General features: G+C 46.7%; 2 protein-coding genes across 2 annotated transcripts in view; one reads left to right on the forward strand and one right to left on the reverse strand.

Annotated features, from left to right (window-relative positions):
- LOC118786609 lies at positions 1-8,552 on the forward strand. The gene is made up of 15 exons (XM_036541779.1): positions 1-215; positions 490-539; positions 1,783-1,947; positions 2,401-2,525; positions 2,621-2,730; positions 3,641-3,742; positions 4,174-4,294; positions 4,453-4,591; positions 4,682-4,777; positions 5,237-5,326; positions 6,384-6,529; positions 6,742-6,840; positions 7,262-8,021; positions 8,121-8,221; positions 8,416-8,552. The coding sequence occupies exons 2-15, from the start codon at positions 498-500 to the stop codon at positions 8,531-8,533; spliced, it is 2,214 nt and encodes a 737-aa protein (XP_036397672.1). The 5' UTR covers positions 1-215; positions 490-497; the 3' UTR covers positions 8,534-8,552.
- A 2,678-nt stretch (positions 8,553-11,230) lies between these two features.
- sos2 (son of sevenless homolog 2 (Drosophila)) overlaps positions 11,231-23,533 on the reverse strand; it is a 33,719-nt gene continuing 21,416 nt past the window's right edge. Inside the window, exons 8-23 of the mRNA XM_036541755.1 lie at positions 21,117-21,215; positions 18,372-18,499; positions 16,415-17,070; positions 16,029-16,110; positions 15,639-15,761; positions 15,195-15,307; positions 14,619-14,841; positions 14,371-14,490; positions 14,125-14,287; positions 13,893-14,010; positions 13,606-13,778; positions 13,368-13,484; positions 12,573-12,831; positions 12,274-12,315; positions 12,025-12,128; positions 11,231-11,748 (exon numbers count right to left, since the gene is read on the reverse strand). Of these exons, the coding sequence (XP_036397648.1) occupies positions 11,248-11,748; positions 12,025-12,128; positions 12,274-12,315; positions 12,573-12,831; positions 13,368-13,484; positions 13,606-13,778; positions 13,893-14,010; positions 14,125-14,287; positions 14,371-14,490; positions 14,619-14,841; positions 15,195-15,307; positions 15,639-15,761; positions 16,029-16,110; positions 16,415-17,070; positions 18,372-18,499; positions 21,117-21,215 (3,021 nt within the window). The 3' untranslated portion in view covers positions 11,231-11,247. The remainder of the gene's footprint in view (positions 11,749-12,024; positions 12,129-12,273; positions 12,316-12,572; positions 12,832-13,367; positions 13,485-13,605; positions 13,779-13,892; positions 14,011-14,124; positions 14,288-14,370; positions 14,491-14,618; positions 14,842-15,194; positions 15,308-15,638; positions 15,762-16,028; positions 16,111-16,414; positions 17,071-18,371; positions 18,500-21,116; positions 21,216-23,533) is intronic.

The raw sequence follows: 23,533 nt of genomic DNA on the forward strand, positions 1-23,533 counted from the left end.
CGTACAGCGAGAAAACGACTGCGTTGCTCCTGAACTTCATTCCTCTAATAATGAACAGCCAGGCTGGAGTTTGCTATAACAGCGTACTGAACAGAGGGAAAAACATGTTGGAATTTCTCCCTGTGCTACCATTGTTTCCTTGACATTTGATCTGGCGCTTTTCGGGGGAAGAGAAAAGGAGAGTGAGCTTTTCCCAGGGGAGCACATTTCTCAAGGTAAGGCGCTGCCCTGGACACAGGCAACAGGTGACATGGAGGTGATATGCAGCCAAAATCTGCACAGGAGAACAGACCTGTGCGCTCAGAAAAGCTGAGAAAAGAAATACTGAGTAGAAAGCTGTGGAGTTATATGGTATGCAATTTTTGTGTTTGTCTGTGTATTTTAGAGAATGTCAGTGGAAGAGTGAAGGTGGTGTGCATTTGTGTGCCTTTGTGTAGGCACACTGCGTGTGTGTCTGTAAACGACACTAATCTCTTGTTCTCTTCTCAGCAGTCGACATGAAGCCTCAAGAAGCACAGCTGATACGTGAGATCTCTGAGGTACCCGAGCCCTGCACAGCTCATCTTCAGCTGCAGCTGATGAGCTGCTGATAGGGGAGACGGAGAGCTTACCTGTGTTTGATAACTCTCCTGAACACGTTACATGATTAGCAAGCATTCTGATTTAAATAGGTATAACCCACTAGCAGCTGGTTGCTTTTTTATTTATTTGCATATAATGTGTTAGTTCTGCCTTTGTGAGCTTCACCTGCAGTCATTTTTATATAAGGAAAAAAAATATTTGAAGTAAAAAAATCTTTGTTACAGTATATCCATGCTGTTCCATGTATGCTGATATCTTCGGTCTAATGTGAAGTGCACAAAGGTAATGCTACCAGATTGGACACAATCCTCTCCAGCCATCTATCTCCACAAATGCATTCAGCTCCCTTTATTTGCATCGTGGTTCCAGGAGAATGATGGGAATTACCATAGCCGGTATCCTGCACCAGCTGAGCCTGATTAAAGGTTTTTGGCATCTACACTTACCATAGACATGCTGGCTGTGAACACTCCTGACAGTAAGCAACAGGGTGCAGACATAGCACAGCCTCTAACGTACTGATGGCACGAAGACCTTGTTCTTTTGATAACTGGGGGGATATTGGTTCCCTCATGCTTTTGTCTGCCTGGATTTTCGTTATTTCAAACAGGCTTGATATTCAACACCTCAAATCATTAACGAGGTGATACAGCACTCATGGGAAAGTCAAAGTCACCTCAATGTGTCACAATCAGTCATGAGTGGTCAATTTATCAAACTAATGCCAAAAACATTTAATCAATATCCAGCATCCATAAAGACCATGTGCATTTCACACATGGAATATAATCATAGGTTTGCTCAGGCCTTATCTTCCAGGACAACAGGCAAAACCTATTTTTTTCAATTCATGCAGCCACTGTATACATGAAAGGCAATGCGTACATTGTCTTTCATTTCCATCATCGATGACTTTTATCATCAAGACTATGGCAAGAAGTTACATGTATTTGTATTAAAATTATGTATTATATAGCCACAATAATTTTTGGTATATTATGCTGCTAACGTTAAGCCATAGCATCATACCAGTGTTTTTCGGTTTAGTGTTCAAATATCTATTGACTTCTAAAGACATACAGAAATGTATCGTGAAAACCAACTGGATACAGAGAATGTAAAACCATAGTATACCTACAATTGATTTTTTTTCCAGAACAGTCCAGAGTAATGTTAATTATTTGCATGGTGCCTCCTTAGCTGCAGAGTATGGTGTCAGAGCTGAAGGGTGGATTCTCCAGGGCTCTGCTGGAGTTGACCCAGATCCAGAATGGAGACACTCGCCTTCGGGAAGACCTGGACCAGGCCAAGCAGCACTGCAACCAGCAGGCCCTTCACCTCCAGGCCCAGGTGTACTCTCTTAAGGTTTGAGAGGACACATCGCAGATCACACAGGAAGATGGATGGGGAACCATGTCTATTATTATTAATATTATTACTAGTACTACTAGTACATCTACTACTACAGCAGCAGTATTTGTGGTGCAGTTGTGAAGGGAAACACATTAGGATCCCCACTATAACACAGTTTCACCTCAAACATATTTTCCCATTAGACTAGTTTTGCTTCTTACTGCTTGCATTCAGTGTCAATCAGAGTTGGCAGCTGAGATAAAATATTTAGGGGCAACGCACTTGGGTATTTTCCATGATAAACTGTATCAGATAATTAATTACATGATCAGCACAGCCCCAATTTCATAAACCAATTACTGGTGTTAGATATATAAATAAATAAAAACACTACTGATGAAGTTAAAGATCTTATCCAGAGGCAATGTTTGGGCCAGATAAAAGTTCCTGGGTTGTCCCCTGCAGGTGGAGCTGCAGGAGGTGCGGCAGCAGATGCGTCAATTCCATGACAACCAGCAGAAGCTGCAGCAGGGCCTGCAGCTGGCACAGCTGGGCAGGGTCTTGGGGTTGACACAAACGCAGAGAAACAGGTGAGAGCACAGGGGTGGAGGCAGTTCGCGCCGGCGTTACGAGTGTTGGCGGGAAGCCTTGTGTCTGCGGCCTTGCTGACTGCAGTGCTTTGCAGCCGCGAGCGCCGTGTTGGGGGAGGGACACAGCGTGACAGCGTGGCTCCAGGCAACCTCCTCCTCCACGGCTACCTGCAGGGCCTCCAGGCTGGGCGATGTCCGAGGACAGGTGGGCGCAATGCACGGAAGATGTCACTTTATGTGTTATTTCCTTTTGGAGCAGCTTTCAAAAGAATAACGAGCACTTGCTTATAATCAGCATTACCAATGATCAACCAAACCAATAAATTATAATGAAAAAGTAGTATAGCATTATTATCAAAAGTGTTGCATTGCAACAGCTTCAGAGAGATTTCAGAGGGCAGCACAAAGAAAAGTGATTGCAGAGAAATAATAAAGGTAAGTATATTATTCAGTGACATTAAAAAACCTAACACATAGAATTTAGGCAAAAAAGGCACAAAATAAATTTTAATAAAATCAGATGGCGCAACAGTAATAATAATAATAACATGGATCACTGCATGTCAGATTGAAAAAATAAGTAGATGAAGCAGATAATTGGATGATAATAAATAGGATAAATGTAAGCCTATTCCTAAACCTAAACCTACCCTAAGCCTAAATTTAACCCCCAATCCTCTACCCAATCATAAGCCTAACCATAATCACAATAATACCCTAACCTTATCCCAATGGCTAAAAATCTTATCCATAACCCTAACCCTAAGACCTACTTATTATAGACAAATACAAATACAAAGACAAAATATTATACCAATAGCACAGACAAATAAAACCACTACAAGATCGTATAACACTACTAAAAGACAGTTGCAGCTGTAGTGTCACAGCACAAGGCTGGGTTGGTGGAACAAGGTGGCCCAATTATTAGAAAATCCCTCCTGTTGAAACCTTGTTTGTCCCCAGAAATGTCATGTTAGTATAATTATGCCAATTTTGTTTTCTGAAGTCACCTTTGAAACAGGTTTACAGCTTCATTAAGGAATCTATTCAAGTCTGAATGTATTCAGTATGTCCTTCATAGAAAATTAGGTCTTTATCTCTCATCTCTCTAGAGACTCCTGCTATGTTTCAGGTGTCCCCTGAGCCACCAGGACCTACTTCTTTCTTGATAAACCACTGCAATACTGATCTCCTGCAGGACTCTTCTGTTGAGGGTATGACACACAGACTCAGTACTTACAGGTTCCTTTTTCCTCAGATGAGAGAATATACTTAAATTTTATATCTGTACTGAACTGTACTGGTCTGGAACTGATGCAGTTTATGACTGTGTACACAATGAATTAGTGCAGCACGATGCAGACTCCTTTATCAGAATCATTGCAAGCTGGCCACGGTCAAAACCTAAGTAAGGTCCCTATATTCATACATTTTATTATTTTATGTAATGCTGTGTTTAATTATGTATATTTTTGTGAATAGCAATTTCAGAAATTTTTATAGCAATTATATAATTACAGTTAATAAAGGTTGGAAGATGACTGTTAACTCACGTGCTATGTATAAAACTTGAAGTCTGAACCCTCTAAGTGGCAGGGCTAGTCTCTACTGAAAAAGCCCTTCCGCTCATCTTCCTGTCTCCCAGACAGGAGGCAGCAGGTGGCCGTGGACCTGCTACATTCAGAGCAGGAATACCTGTCCACGCTGTACCAGCTACACAACAAGTACAAAGTACTGTCTGCAATGCCAAAGAACCAGGAGTCATGGTAAGCACTTACCAGAAATTACCATACCAAGCCACAAAATTAGCTAAGTAACAGTATTATACTTGCAAACTTATATATACTTGTATACTTGTAAAAGCACTTTTCCTGTACTCAGTAACGCTGATGATAATGTATTGTCTCTTTTTTATGTGTTCCAGTCAGACATTTCTTGCATGCTTGGAGCAACTGTCACATCACCATCTACTGTTCAGGAATGCCCTGGAGGATCGTCTGTTTGGCAGACGCTGGCAGGGACTTTTGGGAGACATGTTTGCCAAACTCACCTGCCAAAATGATGTAAACTGAAGAGTGGAACTCTTTTCATTTCACCTTCAGAACATGTAGGAAAAAACTTTGACATCCTCTATTTGTGCTTTTTTTCCCCAGTGTACTTTTAGCGACATGTACCTAGGATATCTAAGGAAACTCCCTGAAGTCCTTTCATCTTTTCACCACTCAGATGGGATAATACATAATTTTCAGGTATGGATTTAAGTTGAAAATGTATCTGGATCATTCACTATGTCAATAGCCTACCTGGTTGTACCTGGCTACCATTGTAAAATAGTGTGTATGTTCAGTCTTTTGTGGTGCATACTGTTAATGTTTAGTGAGACCTACGTACTCAAAGTTGTCATGTGGTGTGCAGCCAGTGTTTAATCTAATGTATATAATCAGTGATGTTATGTTGTGTACATAGTGTTGACTCTTGTGTATATAATCACTATTGTTATATGTTGCACACACTGCTCACTGTTGTGTATATAATCAGTGTTATTGTATATTGCATGCAGTGTTTACAGTTGTGCATATAATCAATGCTGTTATGTGGTGTACACTGTCGGTGTTTAGTGTAGTGTACATAATCAAGTGTTATGTGGTGCACACGCCCCAGTGCTTAATGTAGCACAGATAATTAGTGTTGTTGTGTGGTGTGTACAGGGTTGTCTAGGGGAGAAGGAGGAGCTTCAGCAGGTCTCTTTCCTCCTGGCGCCTATCTTAAGGATCCACAGCTACCTGAATTGCATGCAGGTGAGTGTCTACCTGTGGGAGCACAGGCAGCGAGGCAGTGAAAATTACCACACAATATTCACTTTCTCCAGTGCACCTCTCAAACTCATGGTACGCATTTCACAATTGCCGTAGAAAAAAATTCCTTGACCTGAATTTGAACACGATCAACTGCACGTTATTGAGGGTTGTGATTACTGTTAAACCCATTGTTTAGAAATGAGAAATAGTGGACCATGCTCTTGATAACTCTCTATGTTGCAGTTCATATCACATCAGCTCCCCTAATCTTTAATGGACCTTGAAATACTAACTAGTCACTTTATCTCAGCACCATCCCCATGAGCTTGGGGAAGCAATCAGAACTCGACAGAATCAGATGAATTCTGAATGTATGAATAATGTTTGTAAAACTTGCAAAGAAACCCATGCGTGATGACTGAACACACTGGATATATCGTAGAGCTCTCCAAGTTGATTATAGCCGAGGTCTTTACTTTTTCAAAATACTTTCTTGTTCATTAACTATGAGCCGTATGAGGGACCCCCAGGTTCAGTTGACCCCAGTGTGTGAGGGACCCCTGCCCTCCCCTTCAGGAAGCATGCCCATGCGCTTCACACACCATGGCATCCCTCACGCATCCTGTTGCCGTATTTCTCCCATCCCAGGGTGCCCCACTCACCAGTGCTTCACCCATCTCTGGGGTCCCTCACACTGTGCTTCACCCATCTCTGGGGTCCCTCACACACCGGGGTCAACTGAACCTGGGGGTCCCTCATACGGCTCACACACCGGGCACGCCTCCGATGGCCTCGCGGCAAGCCATCCCACTTCTGACACCATTTGTAGCGAAGGGCAAGAGCAGTCACCCCGCCCGGCCTTGAACCCGGGTCTACAGGGTACCAAACATGCGACTTTGACCACGACGCCAAAGAGCCAGGCTCGTTGGTATGGCAGTCAAAGCGCATACTCAACCGTAGTGACGGCACTCCGTCACACATCCCTATGACACATGCCTTTCTGAACAGGTCTAGAGGATTTGTGTTCAGATAGGTACTTGAGTTTATGTTTACCCAGGACCTGCTGCAGTGGACGGGCAGAGAGCACCCTGACCACTACTTGCTCCAGGTGAGCGAGAGGACACTTAGGCACTTCCTGTCCCAGTGTCATGTGATCTTGGAGAAAGATGGCCTGGAGGGTGACAAGAGAGTGGCAGAGTACAGGTTGGTTTTACTTCCACTGTGTGATTGTGACAGAAATATCCGAGGCTTTTAAGCAGTTTGATTCATAAGTAACTTTGTTATTGCTGTTGTTGCATAAATGTCAGTGTTACAGTTTCCAGTCATATCTTAAACCCCTCTCTGATATGGTCACTAATAATTTAAACAGAGAAAATACGGAGTGTTCCAGCTTACGGGGTTTGTCTTTGTTTCAGCAACACCTCCTCTCCTCCCTTGTATTCTCCTTCCTCCTGTCAGAGCAGCACTCCCAGGGGAAGCAACAGGCAGAGCGAGCCAGGCAGCATCACAAACAGGTGCAGGCTACATGACAGGCTACATCACCACAGAAAACATGCACAGGATGCAATGTTTCTGTCTCGCCAGTAGATGGCCTCACATAGTCTTCCACAGGCATGAGTGAAATGGAGAACTACCCAGCATTTGCACAAAATGAAAGTTACCACATAAAACTGTGGCGTGTTCCCGATAAGGGTGAGAACTTCATAACCCTGCAGACAATCAGTCAAATGATGCTAATAAGTTATAAATTAATTTATTAATTTACTATTTATAATTTTACCAAATGTATAAATATGAAAAGTATAATATTTTATATTGTAATATTTTTGATGTTTGAGGTCAGAAAATGTTCCTTTGTAAAAACAGACCCATTGTCAGACATATTTCAGTTGTATATTTCATATGAGATGTTCATGAATTGCTGTCCTTTCACAGAAATGACCTGCAATTGGACGCACATTCCCATGGTACCACAGACTGCCCGGCCTCACCTTCTGGGGGTGAACAGCTTAAACCGTACAGCTTAATGAGGAAGAGCTTCAGTCGAGACAATATTCTACTTCCCTTCTCCTCTCCGCACCACACTGTCAGCACTGGCTGCGGTGGAACCGGCAGCTTCCTCCTGGCAGCCGCAGACCCGGCTGTGGGAAAGGGAACCGGCAGCGCGGGTCAGAGCCTTCCTCCTGCGGAGGGGGTGTGTTTTCCTGAGCCTCGCTACATGAAGGGGGCCTCAGATGACTGCGACACAGACCTAGACGATCTGGGCGACACCTCCGTTTTCGATTACTCCTCTGTGACGTCGTGCAGTCTGGACGGCACCCTTGAGATGAAGAACCGGGCTGCCGGTGAGGGCGGGGGTGACCCAGAGGATGGCAGCTCCACCGAAGAGGAAGATGAGGAAGAGGAGGAGGAGGAAGAGGAGGACAGCCAAGTACCTGTTCTTCTGAAGCCCACACATGGACAGACCAAGCCCCTGCAAGCTGTCCTCAGAGCAGGCTCTGTGTGTCTGAAGGGGCAGGTGTCTGGAGTGCCTCCTCACCCTCCTCCCGGTAAGCCCAGTACAGCCCATGCTAACCAACCAACACCTGGGCCAGGGGTCACAACGGGGAACAGGCTCAGCAGCACCCAAAAACCCTCATCACAGCACCTACCCATCAGAGCTATCAGAACAATCTCCAAAGAGTCACTTCAGCAGGTCCGTCCATAGTTATAATTCTGTGTATTTCTATTCCTTGTATTTCAAGTAATGGTATATCAAATGCACAAAATAATGGTGACTTTTCATTTCACATAGGGAGATTCTACTCTGCTAACAGATGGAAAAATACCACACAAAACACAGGAGAATCCTGGGAGACTGTCAGCTTCCAGAGGTCCTTCCAGAGGCACTCTGAGGTGAGGGTTACAGGTGTCTACTTGTGGCAATATGTTTGTTTTTCTTTCAAATTAATATCTTCTACTAATACCATTAACCCTAAAATTAAGAGAAATGAAGATTTAGTAGATGTGGAGTGACAGGAGATTCAGTTACTCACTGGTAATAGCGTGAGACATTTCCATAACACAATTCCCCGATCCTATGCTTTTAGATCTGTGCTGGGGGTGGCTTTCTACCATGCTCACTCTAGCAACCGCAGAGAGACAGAGGCAGGCGGCACAAGTGCGTGGGATGACAGTGACGACGAAGGACCCTGCAGCACTGTGTGAGAGTGGGGACCGCCTCAAAGTGACACTCTGCTGCCCCCTACAGACCCACTGACGGAAGGCTGCTCTTCTGTTACCAGGCACAGCACGACCTATGGCAAATTTACTGCCAGTTCCCACGAGCAACAATGTTAGTATGCACTCCATTACCCATGCAAGACACAGTCCAGTGAGGCTCTTCAATTTAAACCTCCCAAATCCCAAAACTTGGATTTGAAAAACCAACCTGAACTGAGAGAAGAGAACTATGAATGCCAGACTTCGGGATCAAAAAAAGACAATGAATGTGTAATTAGTACAAAATAAGACTGGGGTGATTTATTAATCTCTTTAAGAACATTAATACAAAGCACAGTTAAAAGGCCAAAGATCACCAAATAAACTTGTAGGTGGCATTTACTGCTGGACAAAAAAAGCTGCTACAGTACAGTCAGGGGTGGATCTGGGGAATTCTGCAGAGTGGGAGGGCCGTGTGCATTTAACCCAAACGATGACCCAGTTAGAACCCTTGATGCACAGTGAAACTCTTGGACTGTTAAAGAAACGGCCTCGGAACCCAAGTGGGAGGCGACTTCACGCAAGATGTCGCACACCTGAGCGCCAGCGTCTGAGACCTGACGCTGCAGAGTCCTGTGGAGCTGTTCTCAGCTGCAATGTGGAGGGCAGGCGGCTCCTGCAAGGCCTGATACAGTGTGTCAAAGCATAACAAGTGTGAGGAGCACAGGAACACACAGGTGCGAGGGGTGGTAGCAGTGTCCTGTTCCAGGGACACACACACACACACACACACACACACATTTTGTTATGGCATCAAATCAATTCCATTTTGTAGTTCCAAAAGAAATACTAACTCACTCTTTCCATAGAGTGGTTGAAGTTTTTCAAAGAGTGGTAAATCATCCTCAATATTGCCAATCTGTTTTGTAACAAATTTTGTAAGCGGGATTGTCAGGAGGAATCTGTGACGTACTGTACTCCTTCAAAGACTGTAGCAGCATTAGATTGCGAAATGAGAAATAATATCAAGAGGCGGATGGGGGGCATTATACAACAGACACAGAAGTCACTTTATACAGATTATTTAGTTAGTGTATACATGCTATATACACAGTATCCACAAACCTGTACATTTGTATGTATAGCTTTGTTCTCAGCATAATATAGGCAACTGATTTTTAGCATTTTAGAGAACTTTCACTTACTCTGAAAAGTAGAAAACAAAATAAAAGGCACATCTGAATAGGATGCATGAGTTATCTGTCCATTAAAATAAAATTCCATTATTTCATCGAGGAAAACTGCTCTCTGGTTAGAAGATTCCCCTTCTTTGAAAAAAAATCCTTTGGACTTTGGAACTAGTGCTTTGTTCCTTTTTCCTTTTTTTCACCAGGGGGAGGGGGGGTTGGCATTCAGTGGTCAAAGCCGGGGGTAATGCTGAAGGTTCTGTAGTGTTAAACAGCAGCAGACAACGTTTGTACTTAAGACATCATCTTGGCTTTTAAGGAGTCTTGCGAATTATGGCCACGTATACCGAGAGTTCGTCCTTGCCTAGTCTCTGGGTTCCCGCGGGAAGGCGGGGGGACTCGTGCTCAGTCTCTCTCTCTTTCTGAAGGTGTCAGGGTGCACTGCCCAGGGAGAAAGGCCGGCACTGTGAGTTAAAGGCCACTACTGAAGCAGAGCAGGGGATACAGGCATGGTCCCCCTCGGACACCGCGCTGCTGCCGAGGGCTCAGTGCAACAAACTAAAACTCGGACAAGTCCACTTTGATACAGCTACAGTGCAAAGTAGGAATACAAGGGAAATTCCAACAAAATCAGAAATGTTTTCCTTTTATTTTTTTTATTTTGTCCCTTAGCTGTAATGCATAAGTAAGACTTTGGCCATCTGTGTGTGGTGCGTTGGCTTATCGAGTAGAAACAGAAGAAAAAACGAAACAAACAACAGTCTTGTGATGGTAAATTCACGTCCCACCGACAGCGGCCTGAACACACTCGCAGTTCTGTGTGAGAATCAGAAGCAGGCGTGCCTGAGTGCACACTGACTGGCACAGCACAGAGTCAATGCCCGCAATCGCATGAGGACTGCGCAGTCCGTGTCCAGCTGCGACTCAGCCGAAATACTGTAGAGCTGACCGGGGGTCCGTACGCGGCTGGAATACGCTGTGTTCCAGGGGAGTACTCTGGCGACGTGCAGCCCTGCGTACAGCGCCCTGGGTACAGCGCGTTCTCTGTACAGTGGAGGAGAAACACAGTAACACACACACACATGCACACACACACGCACGCACGCAAACACTGTGGGCTGCAGATCCGCTTACAGACGTGCGCGGTGTCTGAGGAGCTCCCTGCGTGGTGCGCAGCTACCGGCACACTGGTGTGGAGTTATTGGCACAGAGGGCTTGAAGTGAAGGCAGAGCTACTGATCCCCTGAGAGGCATGACGCCATTTGCCGGTGCTGGAGACGGGGTGGGAAGGGTGTAGTGCAGAGAGGAGCACAGTCTTCTTTACGATCAGTAGCTTTTTCAAAATGTGTTTCAGTTTTTTTTCCTCCAAAGGTTTGTTACTATGAGCTTTAAAAGGCCATTGATTACCATCAGTTTCATGTCTCGTTTTAAACCACATGTTCACTGCAGCGCCAGAGAGAAGTGGGAGGGGGCAGGGCTTGTTCACATGGGGGATGCGGTCAGGAGGAGGGAGACATCGACCGGGGGCGGGACTCACTGGTTACTGTCCGTGTTGACCAATGGCAGGGTTTGTGGCGGAGGTTGTGACAGCTCCCTCTTGTAGGTCTTTGGTGGGAGTTTGGGGAGCTGGGGGCTGGAGTTGTGGCGGGGTGGGATGGGGGGCGCGGCTGCGGGTGTCGGGAGCTGGCAGAGGCTGTTCTGGCTGGCGCTGAGCGGGCAGCAGCGACGGGGCACCCTGGGGGACGGCGTCCCCGGCGGGGTGTTGGGCGAGTTGGGCGAGCTCCCGAAATCCCACGGGAAACGCCCCCCGGGTGAAGGCTGCAGATTCAGGGGGTAGTTTATGAAAATCTCCGGGGGGCGCTGGGGCACTGGGGGCGGGGTGTCGGGCAAGGGGTCCCGAGGGGGTGGGGGCGGCGGGCTGGGGAGAGGACCCTCGCTCGGGCCGTTGTAGACTGGCACTCTGGGCTGGATCCTGGGCACCAGCGGGGGAAGCCGGGGGGGGACCACTGGAGGACTGTCAGACCTGGAGCTCAGCTAACACACAAACACACCAACGGGTCAATCTTTACCTGCTAGAGAGGCTTTCAAACCAATGGTATCTCAAAAATTAAACTAAGCCAAATGACCTAGAAGACATCCAGGCACAGGACTGTGTGCTCGCAACTGTCTGACGGAATCTGAGAATGCGTGTGCAAGAATAAGTTAGTGTGAGAGTGAGTGAGTGAGTGAATCCATGAGTAAATGTGAGAATAAGTGTAATATAAACGGGTGAATGATGAGAGTGCCTGAGTGAACATGCACGTGGGTTACCTTGGCTTCAGAGAAGGCGTCCTTCCTGCGTGGGGGGAGGGGAGGGGGCTTGAGCAGCTCTTCCCCGAGCTGGTGCAGACTCCCACAGGAGACGGAGTGGAACTCTACAGGACAAACACGGGACACCACGTCACACAAACGCACCTGAGGACATGCAGCCTGCCTGGAAAAACTGCCATGTTTCCAAAACACTCAGGCTACCCTCATCACAAGTCAAACTGAAACTCAATAACAAAGCTTCACACTTACTTGAAGGTGGCAGCAGAACTGGAGCGAATATACTGTTGCTACCTGTAATTGATAAGATGTTGATAATTGAGACAATGCACTTTGGGAAGGGTCAATGACCTCAGTTATGCAGACGGGATGTTAAAACAAGACGATGCAGAAAACAGTGGATGCTGTCTACTGACAGTAACAGTCACACTGGGGAGAAGTGGGAGGTGAACTGGAGGGGGGGGGTCAAGGAGAGGAGAGTAAGAGCAGACTGATAGTGGGATAAAGGGAAGGGATGAAAGATGGGGGGTTAGGGTTAGGGTAGAGCGTACTGTAGGAGCTGTTGAGGTCCGGCTCCATGAAGACAGAGCTGAGGTCGGAGGAGGCCGACTGGGGCGGCGTGGGCGTGTTGGGGGAGGTGGGCACGGAGGCGGCCATCTCCGGCTCCGTCTCGGCGATGCTGCGGAAGGTGATCTTGTGTGGGGGCTCCCTCTCCAGGGGGACAGGGTGGCCCTTCAGGGTGCCTGAGGTAGAGGCGTGCCGCACCGGCCGGATCCCCGGGGACTTCAAGGGGTACATGGTCTTCCGGGGCTGCAGCGGGTGGGGGACACCGAAATGACCAACAGCAAAACAACCACTACACTCAATGTAATATCAACATATTTATCGTAATGCTTCTGGATTCAGGATAGCTGATTATCAGAGCACTGTGATGGGCTGCTACATGCTCTGATGTAGCCTTTCGTTTATTGTATGTACTGTTGTTCATGTGACCTTAAATGCACTCATGTACCTTTTGCTTCATCAGTCTCTCTGGAAGAATAAATGTAAATGCAAATCTAACAGACGTTTATGTAAAACAGGCACATTTCAGTGGGTAGGCTTAAACTGGCACGGTATGACAGTGGTATTTATAGCGAGTGGTGCTCAGAGAAGCTCAGTCTGCTAATGCTAAATAATGAGGATCAGTTACACAGGAGGCTGAGCAAGCTGTTATCACAGGCTCCAGGGTGTGCTGTCATTCCTGGGCTGCAGCCGTTCCACCACACGCGCTCTGTTAATTACACACACTGAGACAATCCCCGGCTCGCCGCACAAGCGAGTCCCCTCCCAGTCGTGTGACTTACGAATCTTGGGGGCTGCTTGCAGTTGCGGGGCTCGATCTCCAGGGACTTGTTGAACAGGTAGTCGGAGAACTCCTTCTCGCTCATGCTTCCCATGGGGTTCAAATTCTCGAAGAACCTCTGTGGGACACACACACACACACACAGACACACACACAGCCTCATTAGTGATGCTCAGTCGTTCATCTCGCCAGCAGCGTGGTGCATCCCGCAGCGACGCCAGAGACTGGATCCCGCCTACCTTAATGTCGGGCTCGATCTTCAGGCAGTAGGGCTGGTTCTGGTATTGCTGGATCTCTCCTGTGATCTCTGCCACTTTCCTGCGCTTACTGAAGTTGATGAGCTCCTTGCCGTGGCGCTTGAGGAAGTCGGGGTTCCCCTCCTCGGTCTTCAGGATGTTAGTGAGATAAATACCTAAGCAGATGGAAAGACAGAGCTGACTTGACACTACTGCAGGCATGGAGACCGTGCGTCGTAAATGCATATTTTAGGCCCCATCCAACCGTGTGATCGCACCAAGGGCCTTACCAAAGAAAGGCACACAAGGTGGGTTTATGGACTTGAGCTTCGCTAAATATTTCTTGAAGTGGTCCTGGCTGAGCTCCACGGCTTCCTCCAGGACCTTCCTCTTCCGCTCTGGGACAGCCTGCAGAGAGAGGATTACAGCTCGGACTCTCGCTGGGGAAAGGCAGGAAATGGAGGTACAAAAGGCAGTACATCCAGCACGCACATCAAAGGGAGACGCGTGTGCCGCGCTCACCTCGATGGTGTGATCGAGCCTGTACACCGGCACAGAGTTGATGGCGCTGACGATCTCCAGCACGCCGTTGAAGTTGTTGAGCTCCTGAAACACCTGCAAGATCTCGATTATGCGGGACAGCACGGCCACTCGCTCCTCCAGGTTCTCGGCCTCCACGATGCACCTGAAACGCAGGGAAAGGGGGAATGTAACGCATCCTGAAGGGAAGCCTTGGGAAAGCGCTGCAGGGTATATGAAGGCACTCACTTCTCAAACCACAGCGTGAGGTTGGTGGTGTGCCGGATCATGCGGAGCAGGTTCGGGGAGTTCTTCTCCTTGTCTTCTTTGGTCCAGACGCTGCCTACAAGCTCCGATGGCCTGACCGCCCTACAGGGAAACAGAGGGGGTCAACACAATCACACCAGCACCACTAAAGCACCGATAAAATAACCCCTCTGTGCCATTTCAGCACACTCATTCCACACGGTATGCCTTTTTCTGACACCCAAACGCACCTGTAGAGCTCAGACTCGAGCAGTGTGAGCTGGCGGGCGATCTCAATGGGGTGGAGGGACATGAGGTCAAAGGTCTCCACCTGCCCCGGCCGGCTGATGTGCCACTCTGTGGGAGGGGGCGGGCTCTCAAAGGTGATGTTGTGGCTGACCCCGTTGGCCTGTGTCTGCATCTTCCGCTTGATGATCTTGTTGATGGACTCCACCCACTTTCTCATTGATTTACCTGTCAGAAGAAAACACCACTTTAAAATGGACATGGGCTACAAATATTTAACAGTAATACCAGCAACCGTGGAGTACAGGATTATATCAAAACCATGACCAATCCAACGTCCATGTTAACTGTACATGACGTGGTATGATTTGGAATTGAATTCTGCTTCTATACAATGTTAAAAGGCAGTCAATAAACACAAAGTCTGTACTTTGTGATGATCTGGGCTAATTAATATTTTTGATTTCATTCCAGTTTAAATTATGTACAAGCTGAATAAAAACACTTAAGAGTGAATGTAATTAAACCTGAACACTTCTTCATGCATGTATGCTAATGTTGACGCAGGCACGGAAACAGACCTCGGAGCTGGTTGATACTGGTGATGTACTCCTCCAGTTTGGTGCGCAGCTCTGGGTCGTTCTCAAAGTCATAGAAGTGGTGCTCCACCCACTGACGGAACACGTTCAGCACCCTGTGATGGAGATGCCAGTGTTAGACCTCATTTGCAGACCTTTCTGAGTTTTCCACAAAGACCAGCAGGTATCTACTGCAGGCATCTGCTGAGGTCTACACTAACATCACATTAAAGTGGTGAGTATATGCACAGTGGAACTGCTTGACTGCTGTCTGTGCAGTGGGACCGCGAACAGACAGTGTCTGTGCAGAGGAACTGCAGGTGGAGAGTGTCTGCGCAGCGGGACAGTGAGCAGAGAGCATCTGCGCAGAGGGGCTGCGAACACAGAGCGGCCTGTGCAGTGGGAATGTGATTTGAGCAGGACTGTTTGAATGCTGGCTGGCAGTACCTGAGTTGGACTGGCTGCACATACTCCCGGCGGAATCTCTGGAGCTCCGCTGCCATTGGCTGGTCTCCGTTCCACAGTGCCTGTCGGTCTGCCTCGGTGGGCTCCGGCTCTGGGATTTCAATCCTACAGCATCATGGGAACACAGGTGAAACCACGTCACTTCACTTCCCACTCATTTCAGGGAGGAAACCACAGCATCAGAGATAGCCAGCAGCTATCTAACTGGTAAGGGTGCTCATACTCCCCAGCTCAATCCAGGCATTTGAGTTAAGGGTACCAAAAGTGAAGACACCCACTGACTGGAGAGAGCCAAAGCCCCAGTGCAACTGCTGACAGAATAATTTGCTGGTTATTCTTCGTTAGCATGCATGTGTGCCAGCTCTTCCGTACCTGTCAATCAGCAGGCTCAGCAGCTCTTGTGGCTTACAGAAGGACCGGTATGTGGTCAGAAAAGTGCGTACAAAGTTGGGATCTAGAAACAAAGGGTTAAGCAGAGTAAAGATGATCACAGGACTGCAGTCATTTTCTATTAGAAATAATTCTGTATATATAACTTTGAGTTAAGCACTGGCTTCTCTATACTATTGTGTACAAATGAATGTGTTCATAGAGCAACAACTCCAGAGTTCTGTCTGTGGCTGGGCACTGAAAGCATTACACACATGTACAATGTGCCAGACCATCTATCTGCAGCTTAGATGGTATTCCTGCACTTGCCAACACATGATGGGTTGCCCAGGTGTCAGGCCTGGGGTGTTGCTCCCAGGTGAACTCACCAGCATACATGTGGTAGGTGAGCCTCTCGATGAGCTTGACCACAGTGCCGGCCTTGATGATGGGGATGCCGGTCTTGCACTGGACCCGGTCCTCGAAGACGATGTTCTCCTCGGAGTCCTGCACGGCGAAGCGGTACAGCTCGGGCGAGGGCAGCCGCAGCGGCTGGGCCTGCTCCTCGTGCTGCAGCACCGTGTCGAGCATGCGGTCCAGCGTGGAGCGGTACTGCAGCGTGACCAGCGCCGCCATCCAGGCGTTCTTCTCCTCAGCCGACCTGGCGGAGAAGACGGCGCAGTTCTCGTCCTTGCCCAGCACCTCGAAGGCGTGCCGCAGCTCGGCCGTGTCCTCGCGGTCGGCGATGCGCACCTTGCGCAGCACGAACTTCTCCTTGAGGCGGAACTCGGCGCCGCTGCCCGCGCCCGGCAGCCGCGAGCTCTGGTTGGCCTTGCAGCTGATCATCAGCCCGTCGAAGAGGAAGTTGTGGCGCTCGTGCTTGGCGCCGGCGCGCACCAGCGCCCCCTCCAGGATGAACTCGCTGCAGCACTGGCCGATGTCCTTGCCCTCCCAGCCGTCGATGCTCTTCTGGATCTCGTTCATGCGCTTGATGGCCAGCTGCTTGCTACGCACCTGCCGGCTGTACAGGCGGTACATGGGCTCCCTGGAGACGCGGGGAGAGAGGGAGGGGTTAGAATGAGACGTGACCCATTTGGAGAGAGGAAATCAGAAGCTTTACAGCTGGAGTTCTCCATTACTGAGCCACAAGGGCTTGGCTGCCACTCCTGTCTCAAGTTTCAATTATGCATAACGCCTGCTGGATCATCATTTATAAGGTCTTGTAAAATCTCTCCACAAAAGCACTATGGCTACTGCAGCACTGTCATACACTGTCAGTTTTGCTGAAAGTTGTTACTGACATTTTTGCGATATGCACTATTGCTACTTAGTACAGGTAAATGTTCATAGTGTAGGTAGCCACGTCACTGCTGACAGTCTGACATGCATTCTGTGCGTTCTCTGATTTAGGTGGGTACAAATGCCTATGTTTAGTCAGTATCTGAGACCTGAGCAGTTCAAACTGCAACATGCTAATGGCCTATGATACTCATTCAGCAGCAAAAGCATGCGACAAGAACACATGCCTCTTGTCAGGTTTACTTCAGCTTGTAGAAACACAGCCCTGGTCTAGTGGCATTATGTTTTTGGGGAAGACAAGTATGAGGACTTGCAGCATACTCATATGAGAAATTCTATCTACCAACACATGTAATTGTGTCTGCACGGAAATATCAAATTTAGTAAAAATATTAGCTGGGATGCTAAATGGTAACAGGTTATTGTTGTTCTGGTACATTCGCCAGAGAATTTGCAATGTAGATGTAGATAATAGAGAATGAAGTAAGACATGCTTCCCTATTTTCCACATTCTGAACTTGTATGTCTGAACATATAAAAGCCACACCCACAGGTACGGTTCTATTTAAATATGGTCTGCCAAATTTTTTGTGTAAGTTTACTGGTCAGAGCTACAAAAATGTATTGAAGCACTGCTGTGGGCATATGTGTAGTAGAGTGGTAGGGCACAGGGCTTGTAACTGAAAGGTTGATGGCTTGATTCCCCGTTGGGCACTGCTGCTGTGCCCTTGGGAAAGGTTTACTGAATTGCCTCAGTAAATATCCAGCTGTATAAATGGATAACATGTAAAAATGGTAGCCTATGTAAGTTGCTCTGGATAAGAGTGCCTGCTAAAGGACAATAATGTAATGTAATGCTTAATGCTTTGCAGCATGAATAGCTCACAGGCCAGTGGTGTCACAAGAGCAGGAAATGTCTTCAGAGGTGACAGCTCGATCACTATAACAGTAGTAGAAAGACAGAGCAGGGCCTTCCGCTGCAGTGACGCAGATACAGCGGCAGTGCTAGTCGGCTAAGGGAAGCCAGGGGGCACTGTGCAGACTTACCCTGGCTTGCGGCGCGGTAGGTGCTTGCTGTAGATGCGCTCCACGCTACACTGTAAGTTGAGCAGGGCTGTGATGGCCTGTTTCAGGCACTCCCGGTCATCCTGATCCTCGCTGCGCTCCTGCAGTTGCTATAGAGAAGAAGCAAGGCTGAGAAAGCAGCAGAGTACAATGCAGAGCCGCGGAGACAGCAGCACAGACAGCATGTACATGGAGACGGCCGTGTAGAGCAGCGATTCCCAACCCTCTCCTGGAGGACCCCCTGTCCTGCATGTTTTAGATCTCTCCCTGCTCTAACACAGCTGATTCAAATGGGGACTGGGAAACACTAGTGTAGAGTGTTGATGGAGAGTGTTGATGCATGGAGACGGCAGTGTAGAGTGTTGATGCATGGAGATGGCAGCGTTAATACTGCAGCGTTAAGTAACAATGTAGCCAGTTTTATGATATCAACCATGCAAATTCACAAAACACTCAATTCCCAGTTCCCCCAGTCCTGTAGCAAAGCAGTGAGTGCAACAGGCCTGCAACAGAGAGAACAGCAGCATAACAACTGCTACTTTAAGAGCAGCACAACCCACCCTAAACCACTCTCTCTCTCATATACATAAATACACAGACAGACACAGACAAACACAGACACAGAGCACTACACAGACAAACACCCACTTCACTTGTGCCATGTTTCCATGGAGGTGCTGTATGTTACAATAACACTCAGGTGCAGCAAGCATACTGGCAAAACACACCTGGTGCAGAACCTCTACCTCAGAACAAAGTTAGTTTCACAAACTGAATTTTCTCACACACTCATTCACTTACTCACGCACTCACTCACATACTCACACACTGACACACTAAATAACTCACTCACACACACAGTCACAGAATGGCTCATACAAACAGCCGGTAATGTTTGTCCAGACATGAGCTTCAGATTTTCAGTCCCAAACACACTGTTGATAAGCATGTCCATAAAACACAGTCCTCTAATCGCTGCCCTAAGGTCTGAGTTTTCCATGAAGGAGTTCTCTCTCAACATGTTGGAGTAAAATTTACTTAAGTCCACTTCCTAGCAATGTAGGGAGCGACCGAATGCCTTTGAACTTTGGATAATGGCCATTGCCCAGCTTTGCTCGAAATACTCAGACAGCTCTCGACTCTACCCTATTAGCAGAATTCACTGGTGGTTCCATGCTTAATCCTGCACATAACCTCATTTTATACACATCTCACAATGTAGGTGGCCTTTATTTTGCATTATTTAAATGACGCCCCTGCCTCCAAAGCAAACACACCTCATCCTGAAAGCATCTGGATCTCATCTGGAGGGAATTCACAATTCTGTTATTTTTATTTAGTATTCTGAAATTTTGAGACTATGTAAATAAAATGTATCTGTTCTAATTGTCATTAACTCTCTGACCTCTCTGTTCTTTTCCGTTCTTCCCGTCGAAATCTGTGCGCTACTAAAAACAAGAGAGGACACTCAGATGTCGCTGAACTGGTTGGCCACTCACTGTAAATACACCTACAGTTCAAACTAAACTCAGGACTAGACTCAGGACCATGTAAAGGTCCATCCCATCAAGGCTAAAGGCTACCCAGACCAGACTATTCTGACTTTAATCCTCTTGGGGAAATTATGTTGCGGCACCAACCTATTCTTTATAGGAGTTGTAGACTGTACATACAGTATAAAAACTACCTGAACACATTTTCTTGTTTGTGTTTGTGTCTGAGGGACTGGGTGGTAAGGAGAGGAATACCACTGCTATCTAATAGAGTTCAGATAGCTCCGCCCTCTTCCGCTTTCAAGTCATACATGGAAGAGGTATGTGTACATTACAGTATCAATTTAAGTCATAATTTGCAACTATCATGATACAACCTGTTCATATTTAGTTAAATAGACTTAAATGACACACATTAAACACAGATAGTGGAAAAAAACCCTTTAAGTGTAGTTCCTAGAGTAGTGGACTGTATAGTTCTATACTGTTGACAATGTCATTTGACAGATGCAGGTCTATACTCTAACATGTGAAAACTGTACTTTCTTTATAATCTGACATCATTTAGACCCCATATGTGAAAAAGTAAGTGACAATTTTCAGTTCTTAAAAGTATGATGGAGCTATGACAAAAGTAATTCACCTGTAGGGAGCAGGTAAGAGATATACAGAGATATAGATAAGGAGCAATGTCTGTAACCCAAAGGTTGCTGGCTCAGTTCCAGGTGGAGTACTGCTATCGTGCCCTTGGGCAAGCCGCTTAATTGCCTCAGTAAATATGCGGCTGTAAAAATGAAAAAGCTGCATAAGTTGCTGGATAAGAGTGCCTGCTAGGCAAACTTCCCAAATAAAGTAACAAAGTATTTCTACATCCCACCACTAGATGGTGACATAGTGAGAGTCACAGAGCAGAGTTTCACATTGTAGCCCTCTCAAGAGAGGACCCCAGTTCAGAAGGAAGTAAATGTGCACTGTCCAACACTGCCCTGCTATGAGAAAGGTGCTGAAGACTCCCTGTGACTTCCAGCTCCCTCCATTCAGCAGAGAAATGTAAGTGCACATACACAGGAGATCATCATCATTAACACAGGAGCTAGGACCAGCGGATGCCGTTACTGTGTGTGTATGTGTGTGCATGCATGAGATAGACAGACAGGCAGACAGGGCAGAAAGGCGCACACACACATTATGCTGGCGGGTGTGTGCGTTTGTGTGTGCAGAAAACAGCACTCACCTGAAGCAGTTCGAAGTAGTGCAAGCAGTGATAGACAGGGCCCATCATGAGCTGGGGCAGGACGTATTGGACAGCCTCCTTGAAGCCCTCGGCAATCGACTGAGGGGGAGAAGAGCGGAGAGCAGAGAGTGGGTCAGGCGTGGAAGGAACAACGTGTGACACAGGGGAACAGACACAACGGCCGTGTTTACACAGTACACCAATGTAGACAGTATTACGGTGCCTGCAAACATAGCCAGAGAACGCATGTCAGAACTCTTGCTGTTATTCAGGACGTTAAAGGACTATGAATTCGACCGGCACGCATAAATTGCTAATTTGCAACAAAATATTCAGCATGTGGCTGTATTCCAATTGAGACAATGCTGAAAAACAGAAGTGGTGCATTCCATTAATATTCCTGATAACAACAGGACATTAGCCATGCAAACACCATATTTGGAATTCTTAAGAAACAGAGAACATTGTGAATAACTCCACACAAAAAACACCTGCAGGACAGCAACACAGGATGCTTAGTTTTAGCGATACTTGTCATAATAGCAATAAAAGCCTCAAATTCAGGCTTTCAGTATCTATATTCAGTTGTTTGGAGTGCAGTGTATGACCACACTGAAACAATACTGTCCAACGATCAAATGTATGGCTGCTGCGTCCTTAGGATAGAGATTATAAATGAGCATACAGCAGTAACTTCATAGGCACTGAAACAGTATATTTGGAATATTCATCTAAGATTTTCATATTCAGAAGAGTGAGAGAAGGAGGTGGAGAGAGTGTGCAATGGTTCTCTGGGTGTTGCAGACTGCAAGGTAACATGAGAAGAGGGGTCATTGTATCTCTTAAAAACTCCCCTCCCTTGCTCAGACAGTCGACAGATAATCAATACCCTGCTGCACAGACTCCACACTCCAGTCTATTCTGTCTGTGTAGGGAGCCACATACACACACGCAAACACACACACACAGACACACACACACGCATGCAATCCTGAAAAGTATCTTTGCAATGCTGTGGAGACACATTCACGCACTCAGGTTCTCCCAAAACATGGTTATATCTCTGCCTCATATCTCACTGTGAGCTTCAAACAGTCCCACAGAGTCAAGGCCAAGATGGCCATGGGGAGAGGTGGGGGTTATGCCCTGGGGTCAGAAGAACCCTGAAAGACAGTCAGGCAGTCGTCTCCACCATAATGCAGAGAACACTGCACTGTAAGGTACAGTCATATATATTATTTATGGAGACTGACTTTGGCTTGTGGACAGGGAAGTTACTTGAAAAGGAACAGGTTGCGGAATTTGTTTTTTTATGAAGGAATTCTTTTTGTAATTTTTTATGACTGGATTCATAATTACAAAACATGTAACGTGGTAAGAAACAATCATCATTTTGCTAAAAATACTACTGAAAACAATAATACACGCATATAGAGCTGTATGAATGTATTCTGTGGTACTGTGTTGAACTGACTGAATGCAAGCTATGTTCCGTTGCTGTCTTAATTTACAGCTTATTCTAATCCTGAAATGTTTCCAGCCAAGGCCCTCCTCTCTGGGAGAAAAAAAAGCCTGGCCTGTTCTATTTTTAAAAAGCGATGTAATTTACCCACAATACCAGACACTGCAAAGTGCAGCGGCGGGCTCTGCAGACATATTCATCTAGCAGAGAGAGAGCCAGAGAGAGAGAGGGAAAGGGAGAGAGAAAGGGAGAGAGAGAGGGAGAGGGTATTAAAACAAAGAGCTCTGGACATGTAGGAGGAGGGGTGGCTGAAGGAAAGAGGAGTCCCTCTCCGAGCTCTCCATCTCTCCGTTTCAGCGTATTGACAGAAGCTGCACAGCATTCTGCTGCACACTTGGATCTATCCAGCTGGCATACGCTCAGCATTGGAAGATCTGTATTCATTTTTATGCATAACAGTGCATAATTGATGGGTGAAGGCTGACAAGGTTGGGTTGCATATTGGGAAACATCAAAAAGTGACATATGGTGATGGATGTACACCAGGGCTTCCAGACAGATGGCCATCTTCATATGAAAGCACATTCAGAAATGAAACCATGGACTATCCTCAAGACAGATTTTACAAGCCTTAACAAGCTTAGACCAAAAGGGCCCTCAAACAGACATCTGAACCATGAATATAATATTCAATTAAGTACTGTGTATCATGTACTGACATTCACAATTGTCACTGAGTCCACTGCAAACCATAGTGCAGAAGGGATGTAAGATATACAAATGGTTTATAAATTATTTCAGTACAATAACAAATGGGTAAACAGGCAAACGGGTATATTATGTCCGGCTTAGAGACAAGTTGACTTTGCCAAACCTCATCCAATTCAAAAACACCAGCACATAAACTCTGGACAAAACAACGCGTACCACAAAACATGACGAATTACTGAAGGGT

Source organism: Megalops cyprinoides, chromosome 12 (assembly GCF_013368585.1).
Source record: "Megalops cyprinoides isolate fMegCyp1 chromosome 12, fMegCyp1.pri, whole genome shotgun sequence".
Taxonomy (NCBI): domain Eukaryota; kingdom Metazoa; phylum Chordata; class Actinopteri; order Elopiformes; family Megalopidae; genus Megalops; species Megalops cyprinoides.

Coding starts and splice junctions, on each gene's coding strand:
- LOC118786609 (XM_036541779.1), top strand. CDS start 498: ATGAAGCCTCAAGAAGCACAGCTGATACGTGAGATCTCTGAG. Junction 1,948..2,400: donor CCCAGGTGTACTCTCTTAAG/GTTTGAGAGGAC, acceptor TGTCCCCTGCAG/GTGGAGCTGCAGGAGGTGCG. Junction 2,526..2,620: donor ACACAAACGCAGAGAAACAG/GTGAGAGCACAG, acceptor AGTGCTTTGCAG/CCGCGAGCGCCGTGTTGGGG.